The 22626-nt window shown below is 53.3% G+C and overlaps 1 protein-coding gene and 1 long non-coding RNA gene across 2 annotated transcripts in view; both read left to right on the top strand.

Moving 5' to 3' along the window:
- The window catches only part of LOC141248587 (uncharacterized), a 22920-nt gene extending 1026 nt beyond the window's left edge, over nt 1–21894 (top strand). Inside the window, exons 2-3 of the long non-coding RNA XR_012311771.1 lie at nt 1387–3115; nt 21628–21894. This is a non-coding gene — a long non-coding RNA (uncharacterized lncRNA). The remainder of the gene's footprint in view (nt 1–1386; nt 3116–21627) is intronic.
- On the top strand, nt 3122–6196 carry LOC141248586 (uncharacterized). The gene is made up of 2 exons (XM_073669381.1): nt 3122–4815; nt 4888–6196. Exons 1-2 carry the CDS (start codon nt 4687–4689, stop codon nt 5866–5868), a joined length of 1110 nt encoding a protein of 369 aa, XP_073525482.1. The 5' UTR covers nt 3122–4686; the 3' UTR covers nt 5869–6196.
- Nucleotides 21895–22626: the final 732 nt, after the last annotated feature.

The following is a 22626-nucleotide window of genomic DNA, read 5'->3' as shown; positions in this document are numbered from 1 at the left end:
GGGGGACACAGCTACAGGAGTACAAAGCCACAGGGTGACAGACACAACCACACCACCGCTCACACACACCACTGCACACCTACACCGCCGCACGCAGACACCGCCGCACGCCCGCATGTATTGCATTATTCTTAAATCTTCATAAATAAACTACATACATATTCTAGAATACCCGATGCGTTTGAATCGGGCAACCATCTAATATATATATATATGTGCTGTCTTCCTCCTGTGTGCGTTACTCCCTGTGTATGTGTGTTTCTTTGTGTATGTCCCAACTGGCCAGCTGGGACGCGGCTGCTGGTGGTGGTGTCGTCCCCTCTGGCCAGCTGGGACGCGGCTGCTGGTGGAGGTGTCGTCCCCCCTGGCCAGCTGGGACGCGGCTGCTGGTGGTGGTGTCGTCCCCCCTGGCCAGCTGGGACGCGGCTGCTGGTGGTGGTGTCGTCCCGCCTGCCCAGCTGGGACGCGGCTGCTGGTGGTGGTGTCGTCCCCCCTGGCCAGCTGGGACGCGGCTGCTGGTGGTGGTGTCGTCCCCCCTGGCCCGCTGAGACGCGGCTGCTGGTGGTGGTGTCGTCCCCCCTGGCCAGCTGGGACGCGGCTGCTGGTGGTGGTGTCTCCCCCCCTGGCCAGCTGGGACGTGGCTGCTGGTGGTGGTGTCTCCCTTCCTGGCCAGCTGGGACGCGGCTGCTGGTGGTGGTGTCGTCCCCCCTGGCCTACTGGGACGCGGCTGCTGGTGGTGGTGTCCCCCCTGGCCAGCTGGGACGCGGCTGCTGGTGGTGGTGTCCTCCCTGGCCAGCTGGGACGCGGCTGCTGCTGGTGGTGTCGCCCCCCCTGGCCAGCTGGGACTTGGCTGCTGGTGGTGGTGTCGTCCCCCCTGGCCAGCTGGGATTTGGCTGCTGGTGGTGGTGTCGTCCCCCCTGGCCAGCTGGGACGCGGCTGCTGGTGGTGGTATCCCACCCCCCCCTCCCGGCCAGCTGGGACGCGGCTGCTAGTGGTGGTGTCCCCCCTGGCCAGCTGGGACGCGGCTGCTGGTGGTGATGTCGTCCCGCCTGGCCAGTTGGGACGAGGCTGCTAGTGGTGGTGTCCCCCCTGGCCAGCTGGGACGCGGCTGCTGGTGGTGATGTCGTCCTGCCTGGCCAGTTGGGACGAGGCTGCTAGTGGTGGTGTCCCCCCTGGCCAGCTGGGACGCGGCTGCTGGTGGTGATGTCGTCCCGCCTGGCCAGTTGGGACGAGGCTGCTAGTGGTGGTGTCGGGCCAGCTTTGACGCGGCTGCTTGTCGTGGTGTCGGGCCAGCTGGGACGCGGCTGCTGGTGGTCTTATATGTATATTTTGTATCATTATATATTTATATTATGGCAAATTAATTTCCCTTTTTTTTTTCTTCAGTTAGATAACGAAGCATTGTGGAGATGCGGCTCTCCAGCCTCCATGATAACGCAACCCGGCTATCCTCTTCTTCCTTGGTTTGAGTATATATGTGTATGTGTATGGCGTGAGCCAGCAGAGGCCGTCCTCCTGGCCAGCTGGGACGCGGCTGCTGGTGGTGGTGTCGTCCCCCCTGGCCAGCTGGGACGCGGCTGCTGGTGGTGGTGTCGTCCCCCTGGCCAGCTGGGACGCAGCTGCTGGTGGTGGTGTCTCCCACCCATGGCCAGCTGGGACGCGGCTGCTGGTGGTGGTGTCTCCCCCCCTGGCCAGCTGGGACGCGGCTGCTGGTGGTGGTGTCGTCCCCCCTGGCCCGCTGGGACGCGGCTGCTGGTGGTGGTGTCCCCCCTGGCCAGCTGGGACGCGGCTGCTGGTGGTGGTGTCCCCCCTGGCCAGCTGGGACGCGGCTGCTGGTGGTGGTGTCCTCCCTGGCCAGCTGGGACGCGGCTGCTGGTGGTGGTGTCTTCCCCCTGGCCAGCTGGGACTTGGCTGCTGGTGGTGGTGTCTTCCCCCTGGCCAGCTGGGACTTGGCTGCTGGTGGTGGTGTCTTCCCCCCTGGCCAGCTGGGATTTGGCTGCTGGTGGTGGTGTCGTCCCCCCTGGCCAGCTGGGACGCGGCTGCTGGTGGTGGTATCCCACCCCCCGCTCCCGGCCAGCTGGGACGCGGCTGCTAGTGGTGGTGTTCCCCCTGGCCAGCTGGGACGCGGCTGCTGGTGGTGATGTCGTCCCGCCTGGCCAGTTGGGACGAGGCTGCTAGTGGTGGTGTCGGGCCAGCTGGGACGCGGCTGCTTGTCGTGGTGTCGGGCCAGCTGGGACGCGGCTGCTGGTGGTGGTGTCGGGCCAGCTGGGACGCGGCTGCTTGTCGTGGTGTCGGGCCAGCTGGGACGCGGCTGCTTGTCGTGGTGTCGGGCCAGCTGGGACGCGGCTGCTGGTGGTGGTGTCCCCCCTGGCCAGCTGGGACGCGGCTGCTGTTGGTCTTATATGTATATTTTGTATCATTATATATTTATATTATGGCAAATTAATTTCCCTTTTTTTTTTCTTCAGTTAGATAACGAAGCATTGTGGAGATGCGGCTCTCCAGCCTCCATGATAACGCAACCCGGCTATCCTCTTCTTCCTTGGTTTGAGTATATATGTATATGTGTGTATGTGTATGGCGTGAGCCAGCAGAGGCCGTCCTCCTGGCCAGCTGGGACGCGGCTCCTGGTGGTGGTGTCGTCCCCGCTGTCCTGCTGGGACGCGGCTGCTTGTGGTGGTGTCATCCCCCCCTGGCCAGCTGGGACGCGGCTGCTGGTGGTGGTGTCGTCCCCCCTGGCCCGCTGGGACGCGGCTGCTGGTGGTGGTATCCCACCCCCCCCTCCCGGCCAGCTGGGACGCGGCTGCTAGTGGTGGTGTCCCCCCTGGCCAGCTGGGACGCGGCTGCTGGTGGTGATGTCGTCCCGCCTGGCCAGTTGGGACGAGGCTGCTAGTGGTGGTGTCGGGCCAGCTGGGACGCGGCTGCTTGTCGTGGTGTCGGGCCAGCTGGGACGCGGCTGCTGGTGGTCTTATATGTATATATTGTATCATTATATATTTATATTATGTCAAATTAATTTCCCTTTTTTTTTTCTTCAGTTAGATAACGAAGCATTGTGGAGATGCGGCTCTCCAGCCTCCATGATAACGCAACCCGGCTATCCTCTTCTTCCTTGGTTTGAGTATATATGTATATGTGTGTATGTGTATGGCGTGAGCCAGCAGAGGCCGTCCTCCTGGCCAGCTGGGACGCGGCTGCTTGTGGTGGTGTCATCCCCCCCTGGCCAGCTGGGACGCGGCTGCTGGTGGTGGTGTCGTCCCCCCTGGCCCGCTGGGACGCGGCTGCTGGTGGTGGTGTCCCCCCTGGCCAGCTGGGACGCGGCTGCTGGTGGTGGTGTCCCCCCTGGCCAGCTGGGACGCGGCTGCTGGTGGTGGTGTCGCCCCCCTGGCCTGCTGGGACTTGGCTGCTGGTGGTGGTGTCGTCCCCCCTGGCCAGCTGGGACGCGGCTGCTGGTGGTGGTATCCCACCCCCCCCCCCCTCCCGGCCAGCTGGGACGCGGCTGCTAGTGGTGGTGTCCCCCCTGGCCAGCTGGGACGCGGCTGCTGGTGGTGATGTCGTCCCACCTGACCAGTTGGGACGAGGCTGCTAGTGGTGGTGTCGGGCCAGCTGGGACGCGGCTGCTTGTCGTGGTGTCGGGCCAGCTGGGACGCGGCTGCTGGTGGTGGTGTCGGGCCAGCTGGGACGCGGCTGCTGGTGGTGGTGTCGGGGCAGCTGGGACGCGGCTGCTGGTGGTGTTGTCGGGGCCTGCTGGGACGCGGCTGCTGCTGGTGGTGTCTTCCCCCGTGGCCAGCTGGGACGTGGCTGGTGGTGGTGTCGTCCCCCCTGGCCAGCTGGGACGCGGCTGCTGTTGGTGGTTTCGCCTCCCCTGGCCAGCTGGGACTTGGCTGCTGGTGGTGGTGTCGCCCCCGATGGCCAGCTGGTACAGACACCTGAATGTCCGCACCTCTGACACTGGGAATAACCCAGGGTCTAAAAAACGGCAAAGTCCCTTCATTTTGAGTAAATCCGGTTATTTAGCAGAACATGGTACAGATGTTAACCGGATGTACCCAAAGTTTATTCACCCTAATCCCGTTACTTAGCAGAACATGGTGCAGATGTTAACCGGATGTACCCAAAGTTTATTGACCCCACTCCGGACACCTGGATGCCCGCACCCCCTATTCCGGACACCTGGATGCCCGCACCTCTGACAGTGGGAGTGACCCAGGGTCTAAAAAACGACAAAGTCTCCTCATTTTGAGTAATTCCGGTTAAGTAGTATAATGCAACCCGGCTACCCTCTTCTTCCTTGGTTTGAGTATATATGTATATGTGTGTATGTGTATGGCGTGAGCCAACAGAGACCGTCTCCCACCTGGCCCGCTGGGACGTGGCTGCTGGTGGTGGTGTCGTCCCCCCTGGCCAGCTGGGACGCGGCTGCTGGTGGTGGTGTCCCCCCTGGCCAGCTGGGACGGGCATCAGACACCTGAATGCCCGCACCTCTGACAGTGGAAGTGACCCAGGGTCTAAAAAACCAGCAAAGTCCCTTCATTTTGAGTAAATGCGGTTAAGTAGTATCATATGGTGCAGTTGTTCACCTGATTAGGGAAAATTGGACTTCGGTTACCGCCTGCGCTATATGCTACAAATTAACTGGATTTACCCAGTTTAGGGAAAATGGACTTTGGGTAAATCTGGTTAACTATGGCCTGTGATTGGCTGAGGCAGTCACATTTTCTGGTTAGTACACCCAGCAGCAGCAGCCTCTATATACAGCCCAGCAGCAGCCTCTATATACAGCCCAGCAGCAGCCTCTATATACAGCCCAGCAGCCTCTATATACACCCCAGCAGCAGCCTCTATATACACCCCAGCAGCAGCAGCCTCTATATACAGCCCAGCAGCAGCCTCTATATACAGCCCAGCAGCCTCTATATACAGCCCAGCAGCTTCTATATACAGCCCAGCAGCCTCTATATACACCCCAGCAGCCTCTATATACAGCCGAGCAGCCTCTATATACAGCCGAGCAGCTTCTATATACACCCCAGCAGCTTCTATATACACCCCAGCAGCCTCTATATACACCCAGTAGCAGCAGCCTCTATATACAGCCCAGCAGCAGCCTCTATATACAGCCCAGCAGCCTCTATATACACCCCAGCAGCAGCCTCTATATACACCCCAGCAGCCTCTATATACAGCCCAGCAGCTTCTATATACACCCCAGCAGCTTCTATATACACCCCAGCAGCCTCTATATACAGCCGAGCAGCCTCTATATACAGCCCAGCAGCTTCTATATACACCCCAGCAGCTTCTATATACACCCCAGCAGCAGCCTCTATATACACCCCAGCAGCCTCTATATACAGCCCAGCAGCTTCTATATACAGCCCAGCAGCAGCCTCTATATACACCCCAGCAGCAGCAGCCTCTATATACAGCCCAGCAGCAGCCTCTATATACAGCCCAGCAGCAGCCTCTATATACAGCCCAGCAGCCTCTATATACACCCCAGCAGCAGCCTCTATATACACCCCAGCAGCAGCAGCCTCTATATACAGCCCAGCAGCAGCCTCTATATACAGCCCAGCAGCAGCCTCTATATACAGCCCAGCAGCCTCTATATACACCCCAGCAGCAGCCTCTATATACACCCCAGCAGCAGCAGCCTCTATATACAGCCCAGCAGCAGCCTCTATATACAGCCCAGCAGCCTCTATATACAGCCCAGAAGCTTCTATATACAGCCCAGCAGCCTCTATATACACCCCAGCAGCCTCTATATACAGCCGAGCAGCCTCTATATACAGCCGAGCAGCTTCTATATACACCCCAGCAGCTTCTATATACACCCCAGCAGCCTCTATATACACCCAGTAGCAGCAGCCTCTATATACAGCCCAGCAGCAGCCTCTATATACAGCCCAGCAGCCTCTATATACACCCCAGCAGCAGCCTCTATATACACCCCAGCAGCCTCTATATACAGCCCAGCAGCTTCTATATACACCCCAGCAGCTTCTATATACACCCCAGCAGCCTCTATATACAGCCGAGCAGCCTCTATATACAGCCCAGCAGCTTCTATATACACCCCAGCAGCTTCTATATACACCCCAGCAGCAGCCTCTATATACACCCCAGCAGCCTCTATATACAGCCCAGCAGCTTCTATATACACCCCAGCAGCCTCTATATACAGCCGAGCAGCCTCTATATACACCCCAGCAGCCTCTATATACAGCCCAGCAGCTTCTATATACAGCCCAGCAGCAGCCTCTATATACACCCCAGCAGCCTCTATATACAGCCCAGCAGCTTCTATATACACCCCAGCAGCTTGTATATACACCCCAGCAGCCTCTATATACAGCCCAGCAGCCTCTATATACAGCCCAGCAGCAGCCTCTAAATACAGCCCAGCAGCCTCTATATACACTCCAGCAGCAGCAGCCTCTATATACAGCCCAGCAGCAGCCTCTATATACAGCCCAGCAGCAGCCTCTATATACAGCCCAGCAGCCTCTATATACACCCCAGCAGCCTCTATATACAGCCCAGCAGCAGCCTCTATATACACCCCAGCAGCAGCAGCCTCTATATACAGCCTAGCAGCAGCCTCTATATACAGCCCAGCAGCCTCTATATACAGCCCAGCAGCTTCTATATACAGCCCAGCAGCTTCTATATACACCCCAGCAGCCTCTATATACAGCCGAGCAGCCTCTATATACAGCCCAGCAGCTTCTATATACACCCCAGCAGCTTCTATATACACCCCAGCAGCCTCTATATACAGCCGAGCAGCCTCTATATACAGCCCAGCAGCTTCTATATACAGCCCAGCAGCTTCTATATACACCCCAGCAGCCTCTATATACAGCCGAGCAGCCTCTATATACACCCCAGCAGCCTCTATATACACCCCAGCAGCTTCTATATACACCCCAGCAGCAGCCTCTATATACACCCCAGCAGCCTCTATATACAGCCCAGCAGCTTCTATATACAGCCCAGCAGCAGCCTCTATATACACCCCAGCAGCCTCTATATACAGCCCAGCAGCTTCTATATACACCCCAGCAGCTTCTATATACACCCCAGCAGCCTCTATATACAGCCGAGCAGCCTCTATATACAGCCCAGCAGCTTCTATATACACCCCAGCAGCTTCTATATACACCCCAGCAGCAGCCTCTATATACACCCCAGCAGCCTCTATATACAGCCCAGCAGCCTCTATATACAGCCCAGCAGCAGCCTCTAAATACAGCCCAGCAGCCTCTATATACACTCCAGCAGCAGCAGCCTCTATATACAGCCCAGCAGCAGCCTCTATATACACCCCAGCAGCCTCTATATACAGCCCAGCAGCAGCCTCTATATACACCCCAGCAGCAGCAGCCTCTATATACAGCCCAGCAGCAGCCTCTATATACACCCCAGCAGCCTCTATATACAGCCCAGCAGCAGCCTCTATATACACCCCAGCAGCAGCAGCCTCTATATACAGCCCAGCAGCAGCCTCTATATACAGCCCAGCAGCCTCTATATACAGCCCAGCAGCTTCTATATACAGCCCAGCAGCCTCTATATACACCCCAGCAGCCTCTATATACAGCCGAGCAGCCTCTATATACAGCCGAGCAGCTTCTATATACACCCCAGCAGCTTCTATATACACCCCAGCAGCCTCTATATACACCCAGCAGCAGCAGCCTCTATATACAGCCCAGCAGCAGCCTCTATATACAGCCCAGCAGCCTCTATATACACCCCAGCAGCAGCAGCCTCTATATACAGCCCAGCAGCAGCCTCTATATACACCCCAGCAGCCTCTATATACAGCCCAGCAGCTTCTATATACACCCCAGCAGCTTCTATATACACCCCAGCAGCCTCTATATACACCCAGCAGCAGCAGCCTCTATATACAGCCCAGCAGCAGCCTCTATATACAGCCCAGCAGCAGCCTCTATATACAGCCCAGCAGCCTCTATATGCACCCCAGCAGCCTCTATATACAGCCCAGCAGCAGCCTCTATATACACCCCAGCAGCCTCTATATACAGCCCAGCAGCAGCCTCTATATACACCCCAGCAGCAGCAGCCTCTATATACAGCCTAGCAGCAGCCTCTATATACAGCCCAGCAGCCTCTATATACAGCCCAGCAGCCTCTATATACAGCCCAGCAGCTTCTATATACACCCCAGCAGCCTCTATATACAGCCCAGCAGCTTCTATATACAGCCGAGCAGCTTCTATATACAGCCCAGCAGCTTCTATATACACCCCAGCAGCAGCCTCTATATACAACCCAGCAGCAGCAGCCTCTATATACAGCCCAGCAGCAGCCTCTATATACAGCCCAGCAGCCTCTATATACAGCCCAGCAGCCTCTATATACAGCCCAGCAGCTTCTATATACAGCCCAACAGCAGCCTCTATATACACCCCAGCAGCAGCCTCTATATACAGCCCAGCAGCAGCCTCTATATACACCCCAGCAGCAGCTTCTATATACAGCCCAGCAGCAGCCTCTATATACAGCCCAGCAGCCTCTATATACAGCCCAGCAGCTTCTATATACAGCCCAGCAGCAGCCTCTATATACAGCCCAGCAGCAGCTTCTATATACAGCCCAGCAGCAGCCTCTATATACAGCCCAGCAGCCTCTATATACAGCCCAGCAGCTTCTATATACAGCCCAGCAGCCTCTATATACACCCCAGCAGTCTCTATATACAGCCGAGCAGCCTCTATATACAGCCCAGCAGCTTCTATATACACCCCAGCAGCTTCTATATACAGCCCAGCAGCCTCTATATACACCCCAGCAGCCTCTATATACACCCCAGCAGCCTCTATATACAGCCCAGCAGCCTCTATATACAGCCCAGCAGCCTCTATATACAGCCCAGCAGCCTCTATATACAGCCCAGCTGCAGCCTCTATATACACCCCAGTAGCTTTAATATACAGCCCAGCAGCCTCTATATACAGCCCAGCAGCCTCTATATACAGCCCAGCAGCTTCTATATACAGCCCAGTAGCAGCCTCTATATACAGCCCAGCAGCCTCTATATACACCCCAGCAGCAGCAGCCTCTATATACACCCCAGCAGCAGCCTCTATATACAGCCCAGCAGCAGCCTCTATATACAGCCCAGCAGCCTCTATACACAGCCCAGCAGCAGCCTCTATATACAGCCCAGCAGCTTCTATATACACCCCAGCAGCAGCCTCTATATACAGCCGAGCAGCCTCTATATACACCCCAGCAGCCTCTATATACAGCCCAGCAGCCTCTATATACAGCCCAGCAGCCTCTATATACAGTCCAGCAGCCTCTATATACACCCCAGCAGCCTCTATATACAGCCCAGCAGCCTCTATATACAGCCCAGCAGCTTCTATATACAGCCGAGCAGCCTCTATATACACCCCAGCAGCCTCTATATACACCCCAGAAGCTTCTATATACACCCAGCAGCCTCTATATACACCCCAGCAGCAGCAGCCTCTATATACAGCCCAGCAGCTTCTATATACACCCCAGCAGCTTCTATATACACCCCAGCAGCAGCCTCTATATACACCCCAGCAGCCTCTATATACAGCCCAGCAGCTTCTATATACAGCCCAGCAGCAGCCTCTATATACACCCCAGCAGCCTCTATATACAGCCCAGCAGCTTCTATATACACCCCAGCAGCTTCTATATACACCCCAGCAGCCTCTATATACAGCCGAGCAGCCTCTATATACAGCCCAGCAGCTTCTATATACAGCCCAGCAGCTTCTATATACACCCCAGCAGCAGCCTCTATATACACCCCAGCAGCCTCTATATACAGCCCAGCAGCCTCTATATACAGCCCAGCAGCAGCCTCTAAATACAGCCCAGCAGCCTCTATATACACTCCAGCAGCAGCAGCCTCTATATACAGCCCAGCAGCAGCCTCTATATACACCCCAGCAGCCTCTATATACAGCCCAGCAGCAGCCTCTATATACACCCCAGCAGCAGCAGCCTCTATATACAGCCCAGCAGCAGCCTCTATATACACCCCAGCAGCCTCTATATACAGCCCAGCAGCAGCCTCTATATACACCCCAGCAGCAGCAGCCTCTATATACAGCCCAGCAGCAGCCTCTATATACAGCCCAGCAGCCTCTATATACAGCCCAGCAGCTTCTATATACAGCCCAGCAGCCTCTATATACACCCCAGCAGCCTCTATATACAGCCGAGCAGCCTCTATATACAGCCGAGCAGCTTCTATATACACCCCAGCAGCTTCTATATACACCCCAGCAGCCTCTATATACACCCAGCAGCAGCAGCCTCTATATACAGCCCAGCAGCAGCCTCTATATACAGCCCAGCAGCCTCTATATACACCCCAGCAGCAGCAGCCTCTATATACAGCCCAGCAGCAGCCTCTATATACAGCCCAGCAGCTTCTATATACACCCCAGCAGCTTCTATATACACCCCAGCAGCCTCTATATACACCCAGCAGCAGCAGCCTCTATATACAGCCCAGCAGCAGCCTCTATATACAGCCCAGCAGCAGCCTCTATATACAGCCCAGCAGCCTCTATATGCACCCCAGCAGCCTCTATATACAGCCCAGCAGCAGCCTCTATATACACCCCAGCAGCCTCTATATACAGCCCAGCAGCAGCCTCTATATACACCCCAGCAGCAGCAGCCTCTATATACAGCCTAGCAGCAGCCTCTATATACAGCCCAGCAGCCTCTATATACAGCCCAGCAGCCTCTATATACAGCCCAGCAGCTTCTATATACACCCCAGCAGCCTCTATATACAGCCCAGCAGCTTCTATATACAGCCGAGCAGCTTCTATATACAGCCCAGCAGCTTCTATATACACCCCAGCAGCAGCCTCTATATACAACCCAGCAGCAGCAGCCTCTATATACAGCCCAGCAGCAGCCTCTATATACAGCCCAGCAGCCTCTATATACAGCCCAGCAGCCTCTATATACAGCCCAGCAGCTTCTATATACAGCCCAACAGCAGCCTCTATATACACCCCAGCAGCAGCCTCTATATACAGCCCAGCAGCAGCCTCTATATACACCCCAGCAGCAGCTTCTATATACAGCCCAGCAGCAGCCTCTATATACAGCCCAGCAGCCTCTATATACAGCCCAGCAGCTTCTATATACAGCCCAGCAGCAGCCTCTATATACAGCCCAGCAGCAGCTTCTATATACAGCCCAGCAGCAGCCTCTATATACAGCCCAGCAGCCTCTATATACAGCCCAGCAGCTTCTATATACAGCCCAGCAGCCTCTATATACACCCCAGCAGTCTCTATATACAGCCGAGCAGCCTCTATATACAGCCCAGCAGCTTCTATATACACCCCAGCAGCTTCTATATACAGCCCAGCAGCCTCTATATACACCCCAGCAGCCTCTATATACACCCCAGCAGCCTCTATATACAGCCCAGCAGCCTCTATATACAGCCCAGCAGCCTCTATATACAGCCCAGCAGCCTCTATATACAGCCCAGCTGCAGCCTCTATATACACCCCAGTAGCTTTAATATACAGCCCAGCAGCCTCTATATACAGCCCAGCAGCCTCTATATACAGCCCAGCAGCTTCTATATACAGCCCAGTAGCAGCCTCTATATACAGCCCAGCAGCCTCTATATACACCCCAGCAGCAGCAGCCTCTATATACACCCCAGCAGCAGCCTCTATATACAGCCCAGCAGCAGCCTCTATATACAGCCCAGCAGCCTCTATACACAGCCCAGCAGCAGCCTCTATATACAGCCCAGCAGCTTCTATATACACCCCAGCAGCCTCTATATACAGCCCAGCAGCCTCTATATACAGTCCAGCAGCCTCTATATACACCCCAGCAGCCTCTATATACAGCCCAGCAGCCTCTATATACAGCCCAGCAGCTTCTATATACAGCCGAGCAGCCTCTATATACACCCCAGCAGCCTCTATATACACCCCAGCAGCTTCTATATACACCCAGCAGCCTCTATATACACCCCAGCAGCAGCAGCCTCTATATACACCCCAGCAGCTTCTATATACACCCCAGCTGCAGCCTCTATATACACCCCAGTAGCTTTTATATACAGCCCAGCAGCCTCTATATACAGCCCAGCAGCCTCTATATACAGCCCAGCAGCCTCTATATACAGCCCAGCAGCTTCTATATACACCCCAGCAGCCTCTATATACAGCCCAGCAGCCTCTATATACAGCCCAGCAGCCTCTATATACAGCCCAGCAGCCTCTATATACAGCCCAGCAGCCTCTATATACACCCCAGCAGTCTCTATATACAGCCCAGCAGCCTCTATATACAGCCCAGCAGCTTCTATATACAGCCGAGCAGCCTCTATATACACCCCAGCAGCCTCTATATACACCCCAGCAGCCTCTATATACAGCCCAGCAGCCTCTATATACACCCCAGCAGCTTCTATATACACCCCAGCAGCTTCTATATACACCCCAGCAGCCTCTATATACAGCCCAGCAGCCTCTATATACAGCCCAGCAGCCTCTATATACAGCCCAGCAGCTTCTATATACAGCCGAGCAGCCTCTATATACACCCCAGCAGCCTCTATATACACCCCAGCAGCTTCTATATACAGCCCAGCAGCAGCCTCTATATACACCCCAGCAGCAGCCTCTATATACACCCCAACAGCAGCTTCTATATACAGCCCAGCAGCCTCTATATACAGCCCAGCAGCCTCTATATACAGCCCAGCAGCCTCTATATACACCCCAGCAGCCTCTATATACACCCCAGCAGCTTCTATATACACCCAGCAGCAGCAGCCTCTATATACAGCCCAGCAGCAGCCTCTATATACAGCCCAGCAGCAGCCTCTATATACAGCCCAGCAGCCTCTATATACACCCCAGCAGCCTCTATATACAGCCCAGCAGCAGCCTCTATATACACCCCAGCAGCCTCTATATACAGCCCAGCAGCAGCCTCTATATACACCCCAGCAGCAGCAGCCTCTATATACAGCCTAGCAGCAGCCTCTATATACAGCCCAGCAGCCTCTATATACAGCCCAGCAGCTTCTATATACAGCCCAGCAGCTTCTATATACACCCCAGCAGCCTCTATATACAGCCGAGCAGCCTCTATATACAGCCCAGCAGCTTCTATATACACCCCAGCAGCTTCTATATACACCCCAGCAGCAGCCTCTATATACAGCCCAGCAGCAGCCTCTATATACACCCCAGCAGCCTCTATATACAGCCCAGCAGCAGCCTCTATATACAGCCCAGCAGCCTCTATATACAGCCCAGCAGCTTCTATATACAGCCCAGCAGCCTCTATATACAGCCCAGCAGCTTCTATATACACCCCAGCAGCCTCTATATACAGCCCAGCAGCTTCTATATACAGCCCAACAGCAGCCTCTATATACACCCCAGCAGCAGCCTCTATATACAGCCCAGCAGCAGCCTCTATATACACCCCAGCAGCAGCTTCTATATACAGCCCAGCAGCAGCCTCTATATACAGCCCAGCAGCCTCTATATACAGCCCAGCAGCTTCTATATACAGCCCAGCAGCAGCCTCTATATACAGCCCAGCAGCAGCTTCTATATACAGCCCAGCAGCAGCCTCTATATACAGCCCAGCAGCCTCTATATACACCCAGCAGCAGCAGCCTCTATATACAGCCCAGCAGCAGCCTCTATATACAGCCCAGCAGCAGCCTCTATATACAGCCCAGCAGCCTCTATATGCACCCCAGCAGCCTCTATATACAGCCCAGCAGCAGCCTCTATATACACCCCAGCAGCCTCTATATACAGCCCAGCAGCAGCCTCTATATACACCCCAGCAGCAGCAGCCTCTATATACAGCCTAGCAGCAGCCTCTATATACAGCCCAGCAGCCTCTATATACAGCCCAGCAGCCTCTATATACAGCCCAGCAGCTTCTATATACACCCCAGCAGCCTCTATATACAGCCCAGCAGCTTCTATATACAGCCGAGCAGCTTCTATATACAGCCCAGCAGCTTCTATATACACCCCAGCAGCAGCCTCTATATACAACCCAGCAGCAGCAGCCTCTATATACAGCCCAGCAGCAGCCTCTATATACAGCCCAGCAGCCTCTATATACAGCCCAGCAGCCTCTATATACAGCCCAGCAGCTTCTATATACAGCCCAACAGCAGCCTCTATATACACCCCAGCAGCAGCCTCTATATACAGCCCAGCAGCAGCCTCTATATACACCCCAGCAGCAGCTTCTATATACAGCCCAGCAGCAGCCTCTATATACAGCCCAGCAGCCTCTATATACAGCCCAGCAGCTTCTATATACAGCCCAGCAGCAGCTTCTATATACAGCCCAGCAGCAGCCTCTATATACAGCCCAGCAGCCTCTATATACAGCCCAGCAGCTTCTATATACAGCCCAGCAGCCTCTATATACACCCCAGCAGTCTCTATATACAGCCGAGCAGCCTCTATATACAGCCCAGCAGCTTCTATATACACCCCAGCAGCTTCTATATACAGCCCAGCAGCCTCTATATACACCCCAGCAGCCTCTATATACACCCCAGCAGCCTCTATATACAGCCCAGCAGCCTCTATATACAGCCCAGCAGCCTCTATATACAGCCCAGCAGCCTCTATATACAGCCCAGCTGCAGCCTCTATATACACCCCAGTAGCTTTAATATACAGCCCAGCAGCCTCTATATACAGCCCAGCAGCCTCTATATACAGCCCAGCAGCTTCTATATACAGCCCAGTAGCAGCCTCTATATACAGCCCAGCAGCCTCTATATACACCCCAGCAGCAGCAGCCTCTATATACACCCCAGCAGCAGCCTCTATATACAGCCCAGCAGCAGCCTCTATATACAGCCCAGCAGCCTCTATACACAGCCCAGCAGCAGCCTCTATATACAGCCCAGCAGCTTCTATATACACCCCAGCAGCAGCCTCTATATACAGCCGAGCAGCCTCTATATACACCCCAGCAGCCTCTATATACAGCCCAGCAGCCTCTATATACAGCCCAGCAGCCTCTATATACAGTCCAGCAGCCTCTATATACACCCCAGCAGCCTCTATATACAGCCCAGCAGCCTCTATATACAGCCCAGCAGCTTCTATATACAGCCGAGCAGCCTCTATATACACCCCAGCAGCCTCTATATACACCCCAGCAGCTTCTATATACACCCAGCAGCCTCTATATACACCCCAGCAGCAGCAGCCTCTATATACACCCCAGCAGCTTCTATATACACCCCAGCTGCAGCCTCTATATACACCCCAGTAGCTTTTATATACAGCCCAGCAGCCTCTATATACAGCCCAGCAGCCTCTATATACAGCCCAGCAGCCTCTATATACAGCCCAGCAGCTTCTATATACACCCCAGCAGCCTCTATATACAGCCCAGCAGCCTCTATATACAGCCCAGCAGCCTCTATATACAGCCCAGCAGCCTCTATATACACCCCAGCAGTCTCTATATACACCCCAGCAGTCTCTATATACAGCCCAGCAGCCTCTATATACAGCCCAGCAGCTTCTATATACAGCCGAGCAGCCTCTATATACACCCCAGCAGCCTCTATATACACCCCAGCAGCCTCTATATACAGCCCAGCAGCCTCTATATACACCCCAGCAGCTTCTATATACACCCCAGCAGCTTCTATATACACCCCAGCAGCCTCTATATACAGCCCAGCAGCCTCTATATACAGCCCAGCAGCCTCTATATACAGCCCAGCAGCTTCTATATACAGCCGAGCAGCCTCTATATACACCCCAGCAGCCTCTATATACACCCCAGCAGCTTCTATATACAGCCCAGCAGCAGCCTCTATATACACCCCAGCAGCAGCCTCTATATACACCCCAACAGCAGCTTCTATATACAGCCCAGCAGCCTCTATATACAGCCCAGCAGCCTCTATATACAGCCCAGCAGCCTCTATATACACCCCAGCAGCCTCTATATACACCCCAGCAGCTTCTATATACACCCAGCAGCAGCAGCCTCTATATACAGCCCAGCAGCAGCCTCTATATACAGCCCAGCAGCAGCCTCTATATACAGCCCAGCAGCCTCTATATACACCCCAGCAGCCTCTATATACAGCCCAGCAGCAGCCTCTATATACACCCCAGCAGCCTCTATATACAGCCCAGCAGCAGCCTCTATATACACCCCAGCAGCAGCAGCCTCTATATACAGCCTAGCAGCAGCCTCTATATACAGCCCAGCAGCCTCTATATACAGCCCAGCAGCTTCTATATACAGCCCAGCAGCTTCTATATACACCCCAGCAGCCTCTATATACAGCCGAGCAGCCTCTATATACAGCCCAGCAGCTTCTATATACACCCCAGCAGCTTCTATATACACCCCAGCAGCAGCCTCTATATACAGCCCAGCAGCAGCCTCTATATACACCCCAGCAGCAGCAGCCTCTATATACAGCCCAGCAGCAGCCTCTATATACAGCCCAGCAGCCTCTATATACAGCCCAGCAGCTTCTATATACAGCCCAGCAGCCTCTATATACAGCCCAGCAGCTTCTATATACACCCCAGCAGCCTCTATATACACCCCAGCAGTCTCTATATACACCCCAGCAGTCTCTATATACAGCCGAGCAGCCTCTATATACAGCCCAGCAGCTTCTATATACACCCCAGCAGCTTCTATATACAGCCCAGCAGCCTCTATATACAGCCCAGCAGCCTCTATATACACCCCAGCAGCAGCAGCCTCTATATACAGCCCAGCAGCAGCCTCTATATACAGCCCAGCAGCTTCTATATACACCCCAGCAGCTTCTATATACACCCCAGCAGCCTCTATATACACCCAGCAGCAGCAGCCTCTATATACAGCCCAGCAGCAGCCTCTATATACAGCCCAGCAGCAGCCTCTATATACAGCCCAGCAGCCTCTATATGCACCCCAGCAGCCTCTATATACAGCCCAGCAGCAGCCTCTATATACACCCCAGCAGCCTCTATATACAGCCCAGCAGCAGCCTCTATATACACCCCAGCAGCAGCAGCCTCTATATACAGCCTAGCAGCAGCCTCTATATACAGCCCAGCAGCCTCTATATACAGCCCAGCAGCCTCTATATACAGCCCAGCAGCTTCTATATACACCCCAGCAGCCTCTATATACAGCCCAGCAGCTTCTATATACAGCCGAGCAGCTTCTATATACAGCCCAGCAGCTTCTATATACACCCCAGCAGCAGCCTCTATATACAACCCAGCAGCAGCAGCCTCTATATACAGCCCAGCAGCAGCCTCTATATACAGCCCAGCAGCCTCTATATACAGCCCAGCAGCCTCTATATACAGCCCAGCAGCTTCTATATACAGCCCAACAGCAGCCTCTATATACACCCCAGCAGCAGCCTCTATATACAGCCCAGCAGCAGCCTCTATATACACCCCAGCAGCAGCTTCTATATACAGCCCAGCAGCAGCCTCTATATACAGCCCAGCAGCCTCTATATACAGCCCAGCAGCTTCTATATACAGCCCAGCAGCAGCTTCTATATACAGCCCAGCAGCAGCCTCTATATACAGCCCAGCAGCCTCTATATACAGCCCAGCAGCTTCTATATACAGCCCAGCAGCCTCTATATACACCCCAGCAGTCTCTATATACAGCCGAGCAGCCTCTATATACAGCCCAGCAGCTTCTATATACACCCCAGCAGCTTCTATATACAGCCCAGCAGCCTCTATATACACCCCAGCAGCCTCTATATACACCCCAGCAGCCTCTATATACAGCCCAGCAGCCTCTATATACAGCCCAGCAGCCTCTATATACAGCCCAGCAGCCTCTATATACAGCCCAGCTGCAGCCTCTATATACACCCCAGTAGCTTTAATATACAGCCCAGCAGCCTCTATATACAGCCCAGCAGCCTCTATATACAGCCCAGCAGCTTCTATATACAGCCCAGTAGCAGCCTCTATATACAGCCCAGCAGCCTCTATATACACCCCAGCAGCAGCAGCCTCTATATACACCCCAGCAGCAGCCTCTATATACAGCCCAGCAGCAGCCTCTATATACAGCCCAGCAGCCTCTATACACAGCCCAGCAGCAGCCTCTATATACAGCCCAGCAGCTTCTATATACACCCCAGCAGCAGCCTCTATATACAGCCGAGCAGCCTCTATATACACCCCAGCAGCCTCTATATACAGCCCAGCAGCCTCTATATACAGCCCAGCAGCCTCTATATACAGTCCAGCAGCCTCTATATACACCCCAGCAGCCTCTATATACAGCCCAGCAGCCTCTATATACAGCCCAGCAGCTTCTATATACAGCCGAGCAGCCTCTATATACACCCCAGCAGCCTCTATATACACCCCAGCAGCTTCTATATACACCCAGCAGCCTCTATATACACCCCAGCAGCAGCAGCCTCTATATACACCCCAGCAGCTTCTATATACACCCCAGCTGCAGCCTCTATATACACCCCAGTAGCTTTTATATACAGCCCAGCAGCCTCTATATACAGCCCAGCAGCCTCTATATACAGCCCAGCAGCCTCTATATACAGCCCAGCAGCTTCTATATACACCCCAGCAGCCTCTATATACAGCCCAGCAGCCTCTATATACAGCCCAGCAGCCTCTATATACAGCCCAGCAGCCTCTATATACACCCCAGCAGTCTCTATATACACCCCAGCAGTCTCTATATACAGCCCAGCAGCCTCTATATACAGCCCAGCAGCTTCTATATACAGCCGAGCAGCCTCTATATACACCCCAGCAGCCTCTATATACACCCCAGCAGCCTCTATATACAGCCCAGCAGCCTCTATATACACCCCAGCAGCTTCTATATACACCCCAGCAGCTTCTATATACACCCCAGCAGCCTCTATATACAGCCCAGCAGCCTCTATATACAGCCCAGCAGCCTCTATATACAGCCCAGCAGCCTCTATATACAGCCCAGCAGCTTCTATATACAGCCGAGCAGCCTCTATATACACCCCAGCAGCCTCTATATACACCCCAGCAGCTTCTATATACAGCCCAGCAGCAGCCTCTATATACACCCCAGCAGCAGCCTCTATATACACCCCAACAGCAGCTTCTATATACAGCCCAGCAGCCTCTATATACAGCCCAGCAGCCTCTATATACAGCCCAGCAGCCTCTATATACACCCCAGCAGCCTCTATATACACCCCAGCAGCTTCTATATACACCCAGCAGCAGCAGCCTCTATATACAGCCCAGCAGCAGCCTCTATATACAGCCCAGCAGCAGCCTCTATATACAGCCCAGCAGCCTCTATATACACCCCAGCAGCCTCTATATACAGCCCAGCAGCAGCCTCTATATACACCCCAGCAGCCTCTATATACAGCCCAGCAGCAGCCTCTATATACACCCCAGCAGCAGCAGCCTCTATATACAGCCTAGCAGCAGCCTCTATATACAGCCCAGCAGCCTCTATATACAGCCCAGCAGCTTCTATATACAGCCCAGCAGCTTCTATATACACCCCAGCAGCCTCTATATACAGCCGAGCAGCCTCTATATACAGCCCAGCAGCTTCTATATACACCCCAGCAGCTTCTATATACACCCCAGCAGCAGCCTCTATATACAGCCCAGCAGCAGCCTCTATATACACCCCAGCAGCAGCAGCCTCTATATACAGCCCAGCAGCAGCCTCTATATACAGCCCAGAAGCCTCTATATACAGCCCAGCAGCTTCTATATACAGCCCAGCAGCCTCTATATACAGCCCAGCAGCTTCTATATACACCCCAGCAGCCTCTATATACACCCCAGCAGTCTCTATATACACCCCAGCAGTCTCTATATACAGCCGAGCAGCCTCTATATACAGCCCAGCAGCTTCTATATACACCCCAGCAGCTTCTATATACAGCCCAGCAGCCTCTATATACACCCCTGCAGCCTCTATATACACCCCAGCTGCAGCCTCTATATACACCCCAGTAGCTTTAATATACAGCCCAGCAGCCTCTATATACAGCCCAGCAGCCTCTATATACAGCCCAGCAGCTTCTATATACACCCCAGCAGCAGCCTGTATATACAGCCCAGCAGCCTCTATATACAGCCCAGCAGCAGCCTCTATATACAGCCCAGCAGCTTCTATATACACCCCAGCAGCAGCCTCTATATACAGCCGAGCAGCCTCTATATACACCCCAGCAGCCTCTATATACAGCCCAGCAGCCTCTATATACAGCCCAGCAGCAGCAGCCTCTATATACAGCCCAGCAGCCTCTATATACAGCCCAGCAGCCTCTATATACAGCCCAGCAGCAGCAGCCTCTATATACAGCCCAGCAGCCTCTATATACACCCCAGCAGCAGCAGCCTCTATATACAGCCCAGCAGCCTCTATATACAGCCCAGCAGCCTCTATATACAGCCCAGCAGCCTCTATATACAGTCCAGCAGCCTCTATATACACCCCAGCAGCCTCTATGTACAGCCCAGCAGCCTCTATATACAGCCCAGCAGCTTCTATATACAGCCGAGCAGCCTCTATATACACCCCAGCAGCCTCTATATACACCCCAGCAGCTTCTATATACAGCCCAGCAGCCTCTATATACACCCCAGCAGCAGCAGCCTCTATATACACCCCAGCAGCTTCTATATACACCCCAGCAGCAGCTTCTATATACACCCCAGCAGCTTCTATATACACCCCAGCAGCAGCCTCTATATACACCCCAGCAGCTTCTATATACAGCCCAGCAGCCTCTATATACACCCCAGCAGCCTCTATATACACCCCAGCAGCCTCTATATACAGCCCAGCAGCCTCTATATACACCCCAGCAGCTTCTATATACAGCCCAGCAGCCTCTATATACACCCCAGCAGCAGCAGCCTCTATATACACCCCAGCAGCTTCTATATACACCCCAGCAGCAGCTTCTATATACACCCCAGCAGCTTCTATATACACCCCAGCAGCAGCCTCTATATACACCCCAGCAGCTTCTATATACAGCCCAGCAGCCTCTATATACACCCCAGCAGCCTCTATATACACCCCAGCAGCCTCTATATACAGCCCAGCAGCCTCTATATACAGCCCAGCAGCTTCTATATACAGCCGAGCAGCTTCTATATACACCCCAGCAGCTTCTATATACAGCCGAGCAGCCTCTATATACACCCCAGCAGCAGCCTCTATATACACCCCAACAGCAGCTTCTATATACAGCCCAGCAGCCTCTATATACACCCCAGCAGCAGCCTCTATATACAGCCCAGCAGCCTCTATATACAGCCCAGCAGCCTCTATATACACCCCAGCAGCCTCTATGTACACCCCAGCAGCTTCTATATACACGCCGGGAGCAGCAGCCTCTATATACACCCCAGCAGCTTCTATATACACGCCAGGAGCAGCAGCCTCTATATATACTCCAGCAGCCTCTATATACACCCCAGCAGCCTACATGCATATTCTAGAATACCCGATGCGTTAGAATCTGGCCACCATCTAATATATATATATAATTTATTTTTTTCTATTTAGGTAACCAAGCGTTGGAGACTTCAATAACTCCTTTAGATGTTTCTTGGCAAAAAAAGGGGCTTGAGATTTCCAAATATGGATGTCATGTCTGGATGGCATTTGTGCTAGATTGACAGAGTTATGAATAAATGACAAGGCTCATTCATGCAGAATTTCCTTCCTTTGTTTTTACAAAAGTACATTTATGAATTTTATTTATTTTTTTGTGCTAAATGTTTGTCCTCTGCCTCATTACTTTTTCCAGTAAATAAAATGTTTTAAATAAAAGTTTGAGATGGTTTTGTTTGCTTCTCTGGTATAGTGCTGGGGTAGTGTTAATAGAAAATATTTCTCCATATTCAGCATCTGAATGTATCTATTCCTGCTGATAATGCATCTTGGAGGCTGCTGCAACATGCATTATTGTTAGGAAGATGCACGATCCTGGATACCGATGCTGCAATTTGGCATCTAGGATACTGCGTGAAATTCTGGGAAAGGCGCACACAACTGCAGCAGCGACACTTGCCTGGCTGTCTCCAGGGCTGTGGAGTCGGTAAGCCAAAGCACTGACTCCGACTCCATGACTCTGACTCCTTCCTACATTGCTGATGTTTAGGTGATACATTTATTCTAGCATCATGTGAACATAAGCCTTTTAATCATTATTGTAACAATCAAGATATGTAGAACATAATAATTTGCAAATATTGCATTGAACTACCGTACCCAATTTATTATATATTTTTGGAGTCTGAGTCGGTCCTTTTTATACCGACTCCACTAAAATTGGCACCGACTCAGGCTCCACGACTCCGACTTTGACTCCACAGCTCTGGTCTCTGATGCACCATCACTGACACAGATGCAACATAACCCAGCGAGCATACGCACTTGCGCTGCTGCCATATTTTTACACTACGGAGTAGAGTGTGCCCACAGAGACAATCAAGAACACTAAGCAATGGGAGGCTATCTACCTACATAATTGGCAGTTCGCGCGGTGCACGAATCCCATAA

The sequence above is a fragment of the Phyllobates terribilis genome, unplaced genomic scaffold, assembly GCF_046119375.1.
Source record: "Phyllobates terribilis strain yellow unplaced genomic scaffold, ASM4611937v1 Scaffold_3754__1_contigs__length_70792, whole genome shotgun sequence".
NCBI lineage: Eukaryota > Metazoa > Chordata > Amphibia > Anura > Dendrobatidae > Phyllobates > Phyllobates terribilis.
Note: the sequence above shows the minus strand (reverse complement) of the source record. Positions and strands in the feature narration are given on the sequence as shown.

What these genes read in the sequence shown, in the direction of transcription:
- LOC141248586 (XM_073669381.1), top strand. Translation starts at nt 4,687, where the DNA reads ATGGCCTGTGATTGGCTGAGGCAGTCACATTTTCTGGTTAGTACACCC. An exon ending in TCTATATACAGCCCAGCAGC is followed by an intron (nt 4,816 to 4,887) that starts CTCTATATACAC and finishes CAGCCCAGCAGC; the next exon opens with AGCCTCTATATACAGCCCAG.